Consider the following 14365-nt stretch of genomic DNA (forward strand, 5'->3'; position numbering starts at 1 on the left):
TCACAAATTCAATTAAGTCACTTTAACTTTAAAAGGGAACAGAAATTCACCAAAACAATTAAGGAATAAGAACAATTTATTAGGTACATTTAATCAGTGAGTGGGCACAAATTGACTTTAATTGCCCCTGTGACTTCTTCAGAAAACTGTCTTTGCACTCAATGCTATTTTAGGAGAAACTGTTCTACCACATTGACTCTATACGGTCCCTGGTCAAACCTAAACACCGACTGCTGAGCAATATTATTGAAGGCCTTATGTACTGTACATTAATGAATCAGACCATCTTTTAAATGTGAATTATGCAATTTTAAAACAAGAGACAACGACTGTTATTGCTGTTCTGCACACCGACGACCGACTCCAGTCTTGTTGTGATAAATGAAACCAAATAAAATAAGAATGTAAACACAATCGATCTCTTGGCCAAATGGTGCCTCTCGGTCCCTGTTGGACTACTGCCCGTAGTAGACCTGGCTGGAACTGTAACTCTCCACAGCGCAGAGTCTCCTGAGCTCTGGCAGAAAACAAATAAAACTGGCAAAGTCTCTTTAAATATTCATAACAGCTACAGTACTGTAGCCTACTGTAGAGAGCATATTGACATCTCTTCTTCACATTTTAATATCATTCCTTAAATAATGCAGAAGGCTCCCACTACATTGTGGAGCTTTTAATTGAGGTTTGGTTTTTTGAGTAGTAGCCTATGTTGTGAGTGCTGTAATTGATCTTTTTTTTCACTGGTCTCCATGTTATGGCAAAATGGCGATGGAGCTGGTGTTAAGACAACAATTGAGGAGGCCATCAGGGCTCTAAATTAAAAACCAGCCAACCGGCCAAATGCTGGTGAAATCTCGGTTTAGCTGTTAGAAAAGACCAACTTACTAGCCACTTTGACCTATTAGCAAGTGTGTGTTTGGCCGGTGATGAATAAAGTTAATTTAGAGCACTGGTGGCCATGATAAATGTGCTCCATGATATATAGGCCTACAGAACACATGGCTGTTCATTGGTTTGCCATTTTTTATTTTTGCGTGTGTGTGTGTGTGTGATCCTTCCAACATGATATCCTTGCAGCACGGCACATTTAGTGTTTGCCAAAGATAACAGCTTTCTGTGATATCCTCAATCGCCCAGGGAAAGGTCCCCTCAGTATATGAAATATGATGGAAATATTAAAAATCCACCAGAGCTACTACTGTACATACAGAGCTGTGAACAACTGCGTAAATATGCCTCGACGTGAAGAAGGATGCCCATGTAACAGACCTTCCGACAAAGCCACGCAGACACCCTCGACTTCAATGTTTGCCCTCTTATCTTATGCACACACACAGCTCTCATACTTTATGTGAAATTTAGGCCTCGGTGCAGAGTCATGAGTAGGCTCAGGTCATCGTCAAAAAGCCATGCCACACAGCGGAAAGTGACACCCGATCTAGCGAGACACACACAGCCACTTATTATCACACCACGACACCTCTTTCAAAGCTTCATCTGTTATTTCCTTCTCCTTTAGATAGCGTGGTGGGCGGTAAGTATCTGGCAACCGTCTCCAACAGGTGGTGAGGAAAAGACAGCCATCTGACGCCACAGATTAGGTCTGAACTACAGTAGTACCCGGCGGACCAGAGGAACCATGTGTGTGCAGATCACAACTTCAACAACAGACCACCAAGGTGGTCACTGATTTTATGGTCTACAAAAAATTAGTGCATAAACACAACGCATCACAGTATGTCTGTGTTAAACACAGTTAAATGTTAAGCCATAGCGTAGAGCTGATCTTGACTGAAGTAGAGTTGAGCACATCACCCAACTTTGATTCAGGTACTCGAATACCCTGTATCTAAATAAGTGTTAGTCGCTTTGGATAAGAGGTTTCATCTCAGCATTTTCATTCGGAAATCAGGAAAGTACTCAAGACCCCTTCAATGGTTGAGAAGAACGCACTTTCGTTGATTTAGAGTTAATCATACACCAATATGCAAAAAACAAAAACAAAAACAGCCTTATAATGCCTTCAACTATGCATACGGTTTCTAACTGGTACAACACGCTCTCTCCTACTCCCCAAATTCCCCATAAAAAAGCCATAGAGGCAGGTCTCTGTTATAAGCCAAAACCTCTGAGCAGCACAGCACAAGAGAGCCAGATCACTTGCTGTAATGACTCCTTGGACAGTGGGAGTCTCTGCTTAAAAATGCACCATGGCAGACATTCAAATGATTCGCAAAGGTTTGTAATTGAACCGGTTAATCACCAAGACATAGGAACAGCCACAGCAAAAAGAACAAAAAAACCACCATGCACCAATATCCTCCTTTGCGTGGCTCTAGACTTTCAACAGTCCCCATATTGCCTTGAGCAATGCCATAAACATCAACAAAAATGTTTATGATGCAAATCCATCGGGTACAAAAGGCATGGCTGCAATCTGAGCAGGGCCGCGTTATCCTATGGTGCAACCGGTGCTGCAGCACCGGGCCCCGCCACTAGAGGGGGCCCCGGACGTCGTGAGATTGGAAAATATGAAACGATATTTTGAGACAATTGTACTTTTGACGCATTTCGCCATCCGTAGGCAAGCAGAGGCGCATATGCATATCTTGTCACCAGTCTAGACAGGCAGCTTGGGCCCCCCAAGACAGTAGCTGGGGAACAGTAGTGGCGATTTGTTATAAGTGTTCTTTCTTTTTAATTAATCGCTTGGCCCCCCTACTGAGCCTAGAATCGCCTCTGCATGCACGCAGGAATCGGAGATCGGAACTTATCATTTCAGTCAGATGCTTCTGGTTGTGTGCCACCAGTGAAAACGGTGGTCAATAATTTTATAGTTTGATGATGGGCTACTGTCTAAAAAAGATGTGAGAAACTCGGCGTCAGCACTTGCTTCAGATTGTACGGATAAACTTCAGCCCGGCATGGATTAACGCATTGAAGAGAAGGTTGGCAACGTTATCCATTTTTGTAATGTCAGTGTTATAATCGCTTTTTGTAATTGTTGCATAGCGATCATGGACTTGTGCAATCATGTAGGCCTAAGCTAAGCAAACAGAGCACAGCACACCAACCTAACTTTATCTTATTCTATTGTTAAAACATGGGGAAATAAACCACGCACCCAACTGCATTCGCGAAACAAAAGTCTTGCATGGCGCGGCGAGGAACACTTCTGAGGTGTTTTTAAAAAAAGTGTTCACAATAATGCTACGTAGCAAGTGCACCAACCAGCACTCAAAGTGAAAGTTCTGACAGTCTGACAACAAAGGGCAAGCCAATCTAGCAAACACTAAAATGATATAGGCTAGTTGCATTTTCCTAAAGCAATGTTATGGCCATTTCCCTAAAGCACTGTAGGTCTAATGTCGATGCTCTGTCAGCGTATATCTTTGCGTTCGGCTTTGTGTTCAGTTTAAACATGCCTGGGTACCACTCGCGGATTGTTCAGTTAGCAAGTGGCTCTTATCTGGGAGGGAAAAAAAACTTGCGTGATAGGCCTACATCCACATCTAAACATTTGGCCTACGAGTTTGCACCGTAATCTACTGTAATGATTGCACACTATTGCATTGTAATGCACCATCTAGTTGAAAACCGCTGACTTCTTAATTGGTAGCCTATATGGTACATTTTGAGGGGATTTCGTGACAGCTTCACTTTGCTGTGGTTCGCTGCTAAGGGGATTCCCCTTCCTCGCGTCAAGCGACAGCTGAGTAGACTACTTTCCTTTGACAGAGAGCCAGTCTTTCCAAGGCTATTGGAAGTTATATTAATTAACACGTGTTTCCCACAACGGTTTCGATTCGACAAATTGGTCGGCAGCAAAGTAGCAAAAATAAGAGACTTTTGGTTGTGCTTCTGTTTGGTAGTTCTAGCTGAGCCGACGTTTACTCTGCTAAACGGTAGTGCACAGAATCTCCTCCCTGTCAGCTGGCTAGGCTTCCAATGGCTTGCGTTGCGACTGCTGAACTCAGCAGGGGGTTCAGCGCACCCTTTTTTTTGTGTTGGAGTAGAACGTGTAGCCTGGGTTGTTTCGTGCGTTTTGAATAGGCTATGGCTCATTATAATGTGGTGTAGGGGCCCCGGATTGCGTCTGCACCGGGCCACGGCGAGGGTTAACGCGGCCCTGAATCTGAGGTAAATGTTGGGAAGGGACATGCAATACTTTACAACGCAGCAGAACAAGGGGATATTGAGGTTAGCGAAGGAAGGTAGGGTGGTGGTGGTGGTGGTGGTGGAGGTGGTGGTGGTCGGGTCTGGCTTTGGATTGATTGAGGTGATGATCCAGACAATGTGTGTGTGTGTGTGTGTGTGTGTGTGTGTGTGTGTGTGTGTGTGTGTGTGTGTGTGTGTGTGTGTGTGTGTGTGTGTGTGTGTGTGTGTGTGTGTGTGTGTGTGTGTGTGTGTGGAGGGGGGAGGGGGGGGGGTTGCACTCACATCTGGGAAAATCAATCAAGATGACTCAGACCCACACGGTCCACACACCGTAAAAATTGCAACCGTAAAAACTACAAACTGACAAATCTCTTGAACAATAAAAAAAGGAATAGGCCTACTTCGGCCCATGCATGAGCCATTAACCGTATTCATTTCTTTTTTTTTTAAAGAACAAGTCATGAATGATCACCTGATTAAATGTATGCTATAATGTTTGTATGTTATACTCGGGAATGTGTACATAATTTCTCCCAAAGGCGCTTTTCCAACCCAAGCATCTTATGATTTTTGAAAACCATCCCCGTCTCATCTACTTGGACTTCAACAGGCCCATTAAATAAAACGTCATGAATGATCACATGATTAAATGTTTGCTAAAATGTTTGCTTGTATGTTATACTCGGGAATGTGTACATCATTTTCCCAAAGTCGCATTTCCATCTTGTGATTTTTGAAAACCATCTCCATCTCATCTTGCCTGGCTCTTGCCCGATCTGTAGTTCCGCACAGCTTCGTGAGCTCCACTACTAGGTCTGGGAGCATGGAGCAGGATTCCATTTCTCGAGTCAGAAAATAATCTGAGCATTTATTGCTTCACTATCAACAAAGTCCTTCAAAATCGTTTTCTGTTGATCTCTACAGCATCAACAATATGTCCTGTCACTCCTCAATGCAAGCTGTCATTGATATTGAAGGAATAAATGCTCTGGACTTGAGAAATGGAATCCTGCTACTTGCTCCCAGACCTCCGTGTGTGTTGAGCACCACCAGGGGGCTTCAGATCTACACACACACACACACACACAGAGGTCTGGTAGGAACCAGGCTACGGCTCATCTACTTGGACCTCAACAGGCCCATTAAATAAAATGCCGTGACATCCCAGTGGAAAGAGTTCCATTCCTTTTTTTAAAAATAAAAGATATTTTTTTGGCCTTTTTGATTTTATGTATGATAGTATACATGGGTTCTCAGTGTTTATCAACACGATGTTATGAGGAGGGGCAAGACACTGGCAGCCAACCACGTGAGCTAATTATTTGGCCGACAGCGGTTTCCAACAATCAGAGATTGAGTTGTGCACAGCTAGGTTTGCGCAGTCAGGTTATAAACAAAATGTAGAACCCATGTATTGTGAAGATGGTGACAGGAAGTGAGAGGGGAGAGAGAAATGGGAAAGGGCCGGCAAAGGACCCGGGCTAGGAATCGAACCCGGGTCAGCCACTTGGTAGACGAGTGCCCTACCGTTTGGCCACGGCAGGACCAGAGTTCCATTCTTTACAGCAGTGGTTTTCAAAGTGGGGGCTGGGAACCCCTTGGGGGCTAGGGGTGCTGCGGCATGTTGACAGGAAAAACAAAATAAATAATTCAAGAAATTGAAAGGAGTGCACAGAAAAAGCTAATTAGCACCCTTTGTAAGGGGGGCCTGGCTGGAATCTACCTGTATATGAGGGGCCTTGTCATGACAAAGTTTGGGAACCTCTGCTTTACAGGAACCAGATAAGGAAAGAGAGAAGAAATGTAAAACAACAGAACATACACCAGAGATATACTCATAAGTTGAGGAGGAGCAAAGGCATGGGCAGGGCCGGATTAAGATGGCTTGAGGCCACTAGGCTACAGGTTGCTGTGGGCCCCCCTGGAAGGCAAATTTCTCGACAAAATTGCATAGGGTGTCATAATTTACAAGCTAGGAATTAAGGATAACATGTCATGCACTCAACATGAGACATGATTTTTTCAATACTGCATCCTATCACAATTCTGCAATTTTTCCACTTTCGGCCAATCAGGGGGCCCCTGGCAGGTGGGGGCCTCTAGGCTGCAGCCATATCTAGCCTGTGCATTAATCCGGCCCTGGGCATGGGCAACTCCTGTGTAAGTTTGGTCCATGTAAGATTGTGCATTTCTTCCATTTTTGGGACACACAGAGTACAGATGCTGATGATGCACATGGCATTTTAGGGCCAAGTTGCTTTAGGCAATAACACAGGTCCCTCTCGCTCTGATTGAATCACTGGAGCAAGGCACCTGTGGATGATTGGAACGTCTTCAGAGAAAATTCCGGGAGAGGGCCTGAACCATGCAGGTTGGGTGAAACAGCCCTGCAACAAGGCTGTGAAATGACCAACGTGTCATTCCTTCATAATAGCAATAGCAGTTACACTAATTACATTGAAGATCGCTAATAAGGTGATAATTGCATGGCAATTTCAATGTAATTTCATGGTAATATCTGTTAACCTAGTAATAAAATAACCATGCACTTACGTGGATTTCAATTACATAGAAAATAATTAGGTAGTTTTATGGAAAAAAACAAAAATTCAGGGCCGTAAATTGCATCACTACTTATTTTCCACTTAATTGCTTAATCATAAAGATACCATGATGTGATATAAAATGACTTAATTGTTAACAGTTTCGTTTTTTATTTCCTTTTAAAGCATGCCACTGTTGGGGTCGTTCTAATTTCAAAAGACAGCTGGTTCCAGCATTTGGCAGCATAGTGACTGAATGGTGGAACTGTCTCCCAGAGGCAGCAAAACTAAGCACATCTCTTGCAGCCTTCAAGAAGCAAGTAAAGACTCTCATGACTATCTACTCGACTAATGTTTGACCTGCCCTAGCCCCAGGCCAGACTCTTGACATGATATAGGTATATTTCCTGTGCACTTTGTATCTGCTAGTGATGTTGGCTATGATTGTGTCCTCTTTTGAAAGTCGCTTTAGTTATAAAGTGTCTGTCAAATGTAATGTAATGTAATGAATGCAATTTCACTGATAATGGTCTGACTGAGACTGAAACACTTGCACTTCATTTGAGTATAGCACTTTTATTTATTTTCCAAAATGCCGTAAAATGATATTATTGCAATGGCATTAGGGTGTGTGAGGTCCGCTGGCTTGCTCTCAGTATACACACCACCCACCAAGCATGAAATCCAAACACGCGATACCTTTACTGGAAAGAACATGAAATGCAATTTCATTTCACCTGTCTGGATGTTACCCCTGGCAGAACCAGTAAAGCACACGGAGGACCTAAGGAGTCTTTAGGATGATATTGTCAGGGAAGCCGACAAGGGGGTGGGGGGTGGGGGGTGCAAAGGGGACAGTTGTCCCGGGCCCAGGGACAGAGGTGGTCCAGAATTGGGTTCTCATTACATTGGCCCTTTAAGGTGTCTTTGTCCTGGGCCCTGCCAAAGCTGTCAGCGGCCCTGGATATTGTTATTAGTGGGGTCGTAGGCATGTGCATTTTTTCTCAGTCATTTCAAATTTGTGTTAAAGTTTGGTTTTCACTCCCAAGTTGAAGTTTAGGGTCTATAGAACAATTTGGGTTCGAGTGTCAAACACACAGATAACAAAATGGCCTGCGGGGGGCGCTCTAAAATATATAAACTGCTATAACTTTTTATTAGTTTAACCAAATTTAACATATGAGGTATGCATGGATTCAGCATTAAGAGGAGGAGCTGGTGAGCTAAGTATTTGGTTACCAGATTAAAGACACACTATGTAATAAACACACTTTTAGCCCATGGACAGCAAAATTCAGGGTTTTTTAAGATAAAGGGTGGAAATGCCCTCCAAGTTGCAATGAAACATCATTTATTGTTACAAGTTATTGTAAATTAAACCTGGTATATCATTCAACTTGATTTGTTCAGAATATCCCTGAAGCACAAAGATACCTAGGATACCTATATGCAAATATGGCTGCATAAAGCCTATGTGATATTTAGGACCCAACTTGCAACTTTGAGTTTATGAATTTAGGATCACGAGTATCACATTTTTTCCGATGAAGCCATATTCTATTCACACATAAAATCACAAAAAAAAAATATATCTGGAAGAAAATAAATCAATAATAACAATAATAATAATAATAATAATAATAATAATAATAATAATAATAATAATAATAATAAGACTGCATTTCCGGAGAGACAATGCTATTGGTATGCTTGCGGATTATGCACACACACACACACACAGAGCTGTTGTATACACACACAGAAACATGAGGGTGTGTGTGTCTGTGTCTGTGTGTGTGTGTGTGTGTGTGTGTGTGTGTGTGTGTGTGTGTGTGTGTGTGTGTGTGTGTGTGTGTGTGTGTGTGTGTGTGTGTGTGTGTGTGCGACAGAGAGAGAGAGAGAGAGATGTGTGTGTGTGCGTGTGCATGTGCGTGCATGTATGGAGATGCTTCAGGTGCCTTTCAGCAATGGGTGGGTAGGGAGAGGTAAGGGTGGGATTCGAACCTGCAACCCTCTGACAGACCAACACCCTACCCAGTAGGCCACTGCCACTTACTGACAGCAGAGGTCTAAAGTTCTACAAAGCTACATGTGTGTGTGTGTGTGTGTGTGTATGACTGAAGATTCTAAAGGTGACAGTTTGGCAGTCAATAGCTGAGTAATATGTGCAGCCTTATTTTTACGCTGTCATATCTCCAAAAGTTTTGCAAGTTGTCAGATGATATTGACACACAAATGGCACAAACCTGCTCTTCATGTCAAAGCTGAGATCACTTTTCTTGGCCAAATGGTTCAGTCAAAAAATGGACATATTCAGGCCTATGCGCTGAGCTGTTCACACATTTTTTTGTAAGTGAATGGGGTCACATCATAGGGATTTTAAAACTGCTCTCTTTGAAACATTTTTAAGAGTTGGCTTATGATCTCCACACAGTTTGTATTCAGAGCCAATACCTCTCTGACAATGCCTTTACCTAGTTGATACAAAAACCCCAGGACAGGTCACCTCTCACTCTAACTGCCACAGTTTGTGACATTATCATCTTGACCATTGTACCATTCATTTCAATGAGGGGGAAAACAGAGAGAAAACTGAGGAAAAACAAGTCTGGTGAACGAATGAAAGGGGGTAGGCCAGCGAAAAATACTCCACCCTGAGACCTTTTCGAGCCGTTCGTTTTGGCACTCGAAACTTGTCTCTATCTCGAACGCTGCAACGATTCAAAGCCGCCGTACGAATGGCGATTCCCATATGCCGGAATGGAAAAATGTATAATAATAATAAACTGTTGATGAACAATTAATATGCTTTCCCGCAAGCATACTAAATAAACTGTTGGAGAACAATTAGTATGCTTGCTGGGGGCAAGCAGAGGCCTTTGGCAAGCATGCTAAATAATACTATAGGACTATTTCATACATGGTAGACACAATATTCTGCTCTGGGAACTGTCCATTTGTTACGTAGTTGACAGGAATGAAAACCGTTCTTATTATCTGCATTTGCCAGAAATGCCTGCCAATCTGGTAACAAATGAACAGTTCCCAGATTTGGACTACACTACCAAAGCAATGCAGTTGCCAAAGATGTTTTCCAACTAGAGGTGAAGTGCAGCTGTACTAGTACTTGTACAAATAGACCTGCCAGATCTCGGTGCAAGTGCATGAAGGCAGAGTTAAAGTGCACACGTCTGTGCAAGTGCACATACAATTTCTAAGACTGACCACTGACTGTTTTTGCATGTGTTCTCTGTCATAGTTATTGTAGAGTGGAGTATTGGAATAAATGTTAGCCCTATGGTCTTCTGTTTACTTTTTGAATGCAAGAAAAAATGATGTTCCCCATAGTATTTGTCATCATCATCATCACCAGTATTACTATTATTATTATTGTTATTATTATTATTATTGATTTACTTTCTTCCAGATATAAAGTGGTTAAGTTGTGAATAAAATGATAGCTTGATTGAAAAAAGCTGGTACTCATGATCCTAAATTCATAAACTCAAAGTTGCAAGTTGGGTCCTAAATATCACATAGGCTTTATGCAGCTATATTTGTGTATATGTATCCTAAGTATCTGTGTGCTTTTGGGATATTCTGAAAAAATCAAGTTAAGTGATAACCCAGGCTTTATTTACAATAAATTGTAACAATAAAATATGTTTCATTGCAACTTGGAGGGCATTTCCACCCTTTATCTTAAAAAAGCCCGGATTTAGCTGTCCATTGGCTAAAAGTGTGTTTATTACATAGTGTGTCTTTAATCTGGTAACCAACTATTTAGCCCACCGGTTTCTCCTCTTCATGCTGAATCCATACATACATCATATGTTAAATTTGGTTTAACTAATCAAAAGTTATAGCAGTTTATATATTTTAGAGCGTCCCCCGCAGGCCATTTTGTTATCTGTGTGTTTGACACTCGAACTCAAATTGTTCTATAGACCCTAAACTTCAACTTGGAAGTGAAAACCAAACTTTAACATTAATTTGAAATGACTGAGCTTATTATGACCCCACTATATAGCTTATCTGCCATAATTTAATACCTGGGCCATTTAGCGGCTTGTAGACAACGAGAAGAGTTCTAAACTCAATTCTCACTCAACCTCACTGTGAGCAAGTGCAAGGATGTAACACTGGAGTGGTGTGATTTCTTTCCTTGTTTTGGTTAGAATTCTAGCTGCATTTAGGATTTGTTGCACCTGTCTGAGTGACTTTTGGAAAAGGGCTAACCTGCTTCATCTGCATTAACTTAACTGGCATCCCGGCCCTGCTGTGGCCATCCAGTAGGGCACCCGCCTACCGTGCGGCTGACCCGGGTTTGATTCCCGGCCCGGGTCCTTTGCCGACCCCTTCCCGTCTCTCTCCCCATTCGCTTCCTGTCTACCTCTCATACTGTCCTGTCCATAATAAAGTCTAAAAAGACCAAAAAAAATATTTAAAAAAAGAACTTAACTGCCATGCCATTCCTACCAATAGGGTTCAATATGATATCGGTCCATCTTTTGCAACTATTACAGCTTCAACTCATCTGGAAAGGCTGTCCACAATGCTGAGGAGTGTATTCATACAGGCATTTTTGACCATTCTTCCAAAAGTGCACTGGTGTGGCCTAGGGCGCCAAATGTCTTGGGGGCGCCAAGTCCCACAGAATTAAAACATTAAGCGAAATAAAGCATTAAGTTGTATGTATATTGACAATTATTATTAATTAATAGGTAGTAGATCAACTGTGCTCGATCAGATGTATGACACCATGTTTACACATGCCAATTTCTAATTCCACCAAAAGCAAGGAGGGGTGCTCGCCCAGGGCACCAAATTGACTAGAACCAGCCCTGGTGAAGTCATACACTGACGTTAGTCGTAAAGGCCTGGCTCTTAGCCTCCGCTCTAATTCATCCCAAAGGTGTTCTATTGGGTTCAGATCAGGACTCTGTGCAGGCCAGTCAAGTTCATCCATTACCATAGTCTGTCATCTGTCTTTATGGACCTTGAGTTTAGAAATGGGATGGCAGTTATATTCACATGTGAATCAAGGCAGGTTAGCTCATATTTTTGGTACATGGAGACATACTGAGGCATAGAGGGCAAGAGAGAGGGAGAATACCAAAGTAGGACTAAATCATTTGCTAGCATTATGAGCAGGGCTGGACTGGGGGAGAAATAGGGCCAGAGCACTTTTGGCTTAAAGGGGCCCCTCATAATTAGCGGCACAGAACTGACTCACCGGTGGGCCCTGCACCCTCGTGGGCTTAAACAATTTTTTTTTTGAAAATAGAGGCCCATGAGGGTGCGGAATGCCTGCTATGCCAGATGGCCAGTCCAGCCGTGATTATGAGTACTGCTGTAGTATTGAAATGTCGATATGGTGATGATGGAGCGAGGAAGTTCACCTTTGGAAGATGATGCACATAGGCCATTGGTTTTTCAGAAGTGAATACCTGCTGGTGACCACTTGCTTGACTGGAAATGAAGTTCCGACTCCCATGGTTTGAGGTAACCAGAGGGGCAATCCAATCTGTCCGAGAGAATTCAGGCGATCAATATCTGGACACAAAGGCCTTCTGTGCATTGCAGCAAAGACATTGGACCAAATAGAAGCATATTGCTAGCACTGCTGTTAGACATTTTATGTTTTCTGACATCAGCCACCATCATCACCACCAAGTGTCTTTTTTTGCCTGTCTCATTGGCAAAATGTACTATAGGATGATGACTTACAAAAAAAGAGGTGACCTTTCTTTGAAATGGCAAGGTGTCCTAGAGTAATCAGTCATGACTTGAATAAAAAAAATTATAGAAATAAATTTTCATTTTATTAGGGTGTTGTTGTCACATTAACGACTGGGAGTTAACCACCTGTTGGTAGGCTTGTGAAATGCTCCAGTCTATCTGGTAAGATTAAAAGAGTATTTAGCGCGTGTGAGTGGTCAACAACGTTTCAAGAATTGGTCATGACCTGAGTTTGTTTTCCAACCTTAAGGCAAAAGTGTCTTCAATCCTCTTGCCTTTTTTATCAGCGACTGAGTGAAGACCAATTAATGATTCAAAGGGAGGTCTGACGGCGCAGCTCTAGTCCGTATAAAAATGCCTGCACATCGCAGCATCTAGTCAGTGTGGATCTTGGCACTGAAGTTCAGACAGCCGTTTGACAATATCAGTGCAGTTTCGTGCGCGTTCAGTTGTTTTGTTTTTTATAGAGAATAGACATGCTGAACATAGAAATGGCTAAACTTGCTGTCTTGGCAGTCATCTTATACGTTCAGGTGGAAGGCTCATTTGGGTCTTTGGAGGATGACCGGGATATTTGGTCACTGGAAAGCTGGCAGGTAATACGCACTGATCGTACGTCCTGGAAACCCGCTTCGGGCTGCGCCTCTTCAGTAATCCGTGCGTAAATCATGTTGCGCGCTTAAATGCAACACGTACTATGAGGTGTCAGATGAAACTTCTATTCACTGTGGAAACAGACGTTTCTTATTTATTTATTTTTTTTTTTTACAGTTTTCTGTACTATCATGAGTAGGACGCATTCCCTTAAAATATCTGTAACAATATTGTTGAAATTAATTTTACCACCAGGAGGATCCATCGGACAGTGGCGTTGCCATGCGTATTGCTGATCTCATGAAGAGGTCGAAGTCTCATCAGTTCCATGGATTGATGGGCAGAAGTTCTGGTAATTAAAAGTAACATCCTTAATAATTATGTTCATTGAGTCATCGTCTGTAACATCTCGTTGATAATGTCCCTTTCCTTTGTTCCATGCACTAAGATGTCCAACCTGTGCGTCTTGGTCGAAAACGTAAGTTGTTCAGTTTGAGTAGTCAGTAATTAGATGGTTGAACACTAGGCTACTATATCGTGTACTTTTTCAATAACATTATAAAACGAAATTTAACTGCAAATATGTCCAATCAGGTAATAAAGGGGAGATGTTTGTCGGTCTGATGGGCAGGAGGTCTTCGAGTGGAGGTAGGCTAGCCTACTGCTTGTGGAGAGCAGTAGAATTACTTTTTAGGCTATACACGTTTACTTTACCCACTGCATCTCCGTTCTCTCATGTCTTACCTACTCTAATACTGTTTTGTATGTCTTCATCCATACAGAGGTACAAAGGGAATGGGAGAAACCACCAAACTACTACTAAAGATGCCACGGACGGACTTGAAACACCTAAAGCTAGACAATTCTCTCTACAAAATCTGACCAATACGCAGCCGGTCATTATTCCAATACAATGTTAATCCTTACATAAAAAGACAGCCACGGTCTAAGGTGCATTTTATAAATGAACGTGAATCTGTATAGGTCTGCACAACTGTCATATCCGTGCAAATCTAAATGATCAGATTATATTTGTAAATAATAAGGTATGAACTGATGAACAGAGAAGGATGTCTGATTTCCAATACTAACAATAACCTGTTTGTCTTTATTTGGGTGACATATTTACTTTCTTTCTTGGGTAACATGTTTACTTTCTTGTTTGCACTTTCGTTTCACTTACATACTACATCACTGATTAAATGTACTGGCTTTATCAACAGATTCAATATTGTTGGACTATAATGATTAAAAAATATTTTTTGTTCTCCAAAACCTTGTGTATTGCATTATTCTCATTGAATATTATCAACATGTTTTGGAAAGAT

The 14365-nt window shown here is 42.1% G+C and overlaps 1 protein-coding gene across 1 annotated transcript; it reads left to right on the forward strand.

The window, feature by feature from the left end:
• The first annotated feature begins 12015 nt into the window (after positions 1–12015).
• Positions 12016–14340, forward strand: tac4 (tachykinin precursor 4). Its single transcript, XM_063188328.1, has 5 exons — positions 12016–13039; positions 13293–13389; positions 13486–13515; positions 13632–13685; positions 13820–14340. Exons 1-5 carry the CDS (start codon positions 12920–12922, stop codon positions 13858–13860), a joined length of 342 nt encoding a protein of 113 aa, XP_063044398.1. The 5' UTR covers positions 12016–12919; the 3' UTR covers positions 13861–14340.
• The last annotated feature ends 25 nt before the right edge of the window (positions 14341–14365 follow it).

The sequence above is a fragment of the Engraulis encrasicolus genome, chromosome 2 (assembly GCF_034702125.1).
Source record: "Engraulis encrasicolus isolate BLACKSEA-1 chromosome 2, IST_EnEncr_1.0, whole genome shotgun sequence".
In the NCBI taxonomy this organism is placed as follows: Eukaryota; Metazoa; Chordata; class Actinopteri; order Clupeiformes; family Engraulidae; genus Engraulis; species Engraulis encrasicolus.